At 42.0% G+C, this 1,678-nt stretch overlaps 1 protein-coding gene across 1 annotated transcript; it reads right to left on the reverse strand.

The window, feature by feature from the left end:
- Positions 1–299: 299 nt before the first annotated feature.
- On the reverse strand, positions 300–1,261 carry LOC116201545 (cucumber peeling cupredoxin-like). The gene is made up of 2 exons (XM_031532807.1): positions 987–1,261; positions 300–885 (listed from the first exon to the last, which is right to left on the reverse strand). The coding sequence occupies exons 1-2, from the start codon at positions 1,171–1,173 to the stop codon at positions 443–445; spliced, it is 630 nt and encodes a 209-aa protein (XP_031388667.1). The 5' UTR covers positions 1,174–1,261; the 3' UTR covers positions 300–442.
- Positions 1,262–1,678: the final 417 nt, after the last annotated feature.

The following is a 1,678-nucleotide window of genomic DNA, read 5'->3' on the forward strand; positions in this document are numbered from 1 at the left end:
GTCAATGGATTGTCAACATATTTCCTCGAATTATTTCCGGGATAGTTCATGAAAAATAAGTCCGAGTAGATTGGTTGTTATTTTTATTTTCTTGTTGTGGTTAAAGAACTTGTGGACAACAAGCTAATATCTCGATCTTTACCTTAATTTGATTATAGAACTAGCAATTGCAAGTAGTTTTAATCTTAAAAATAAAATGCGTCTACCTATACCATGCAATTCCTAGGAGTGCTTAAATGATGATGGTGTATTCCAGGGACTGGGAAAAAGATACGCTAATGGTACCGCAGAAGTGAAGATCCGATTAAAAGAATAAATCCATTGACATATGATGCAATGTTACAGAATACAAATTACAAAAGAAGTAGAAAAATGATAATTTATGCCATGAGAAATGTAAGGAAAAGCTATTAATAAACCTCAAAGCAAATCCCTCTCTACACTACATGAACCAACTAATGAAGATGGAGATGATGGGGAACAAAAGGCTAGCTGTGATCGCATGTGACGAGGAGCCTGGAGGCGGAGGAGGAGTTCCCATCCCCGGAGAAGTAGCAGATGGCCCACCAGCTGCCTTGGGAGATGGGGCCAGATCAGGTGCACATGCCGCAGGGTCGGTGTTGTTGCTGGGTGGAGGAATCGGAGTTGAGGCAGCTCTTGGTGATGGTGAGGCTCCAGGAGGGGAGACCGTTATGCTGAGTTTCTGCCCAAGCGAGCAGTGCTGGCTGAAGGTGCAAATAAAGTAGTGTTCTCCGGCAGTGCTGAGGGTTATATTTGCAGGCCCAGTAGTGATGAGCGAGCCAATCGGGTTGGCCGAACTGCATGAGTCGAATGATGCTTTCGGCACTTCGAGCACATCATGACGATCGGTAGCAAAGTTGAACACTGAAACACAATTGATTGGGAAGGACTGTCAAGCAATTAAATTTGATAGATTTAACAATATATACGTACTCTGCACAAAGCTATAAGATCACGATATATACCTAATGTATCACCAATCACAAATGTCTTAGAAGCAGCCCAAGCATCATAAGCACTTGCGCCACCCTGCGGGATGACCCATCCTAGGTCATCTCCCACCACGTGCACTGTTTGCGCTATCCCACATTGCAAAAGCGCCGCCAACACGGCACCCACCAACACGCCTGCAATGATATGCTCTCCCGCCATCACAATATGATTAATATATCAATCGACTCCCAGAGGTTCTTGTTCTTCGGCTAAGTATAACTCTAGCTAGATTAATATTGTAATGGAGGCTGTTGATAGATGAGAATGCTCATATAGCTTGGTGTAGGCGACTCTATTTATAGACATGCAGCATCCAATTAGCTAGGAGACGGATGACTGTTAACTGCATGAAAAGTCTCTGTTTTTCTCGGTGGATGCATGAAAAAGTCTCTTTGATGTTGAAGCTTTGGTCTTGCATGCAAATGGGTACCGGTCAATTTTGTTCTCTCCACATTGAGAGAGTCAGTCCACTGCTAATGGCAGGGAATTTAACAGGAAAATGTCAATACGGATTTAAATGACATTTGAATTTATTTCTTTCCGCCTTTGTTCAAGAATAGTTTCTGCCAATACTTCTTGATGTTTTTTTCTCTATAAGGTATAGATGGGCCCTGGTTAATTGAATAAATTAAATAGAAAAAAAATTACATCGTACAACACTAGT

Source organism: Punica granatum, chromosome 3 (genome assembly GCF_007655135.1).
Source record: "Punica granatum isolate Tunisia-2019 chromosome 3, ASM765513v2, whole genome shotgun sequence".
Taxonomy (NCBI): Eukaryota; Viridiplantae; Streptophyta; class Magnoliopsida; order Myrtales; family Lythraceae; genus Punica; species Punica granatum.

Excerpts from the sequence above, each read along its gene's own strand:
- LOC116201545 (XM_031532807.1), bottom strand. The coding sequence starts at position 1,173 with ATGGCGGGAGAGCATATCATTGCAGGCGTGTTGGTGGGTGCCGTGTTG. Across the intron at positions 886-986 it reads TGTGATTGGTGATACATTAG|TGTTCAACTTTGCTACCGAT; the intron begins GTATATATCGTG and ends ATTGTGTTTCAG.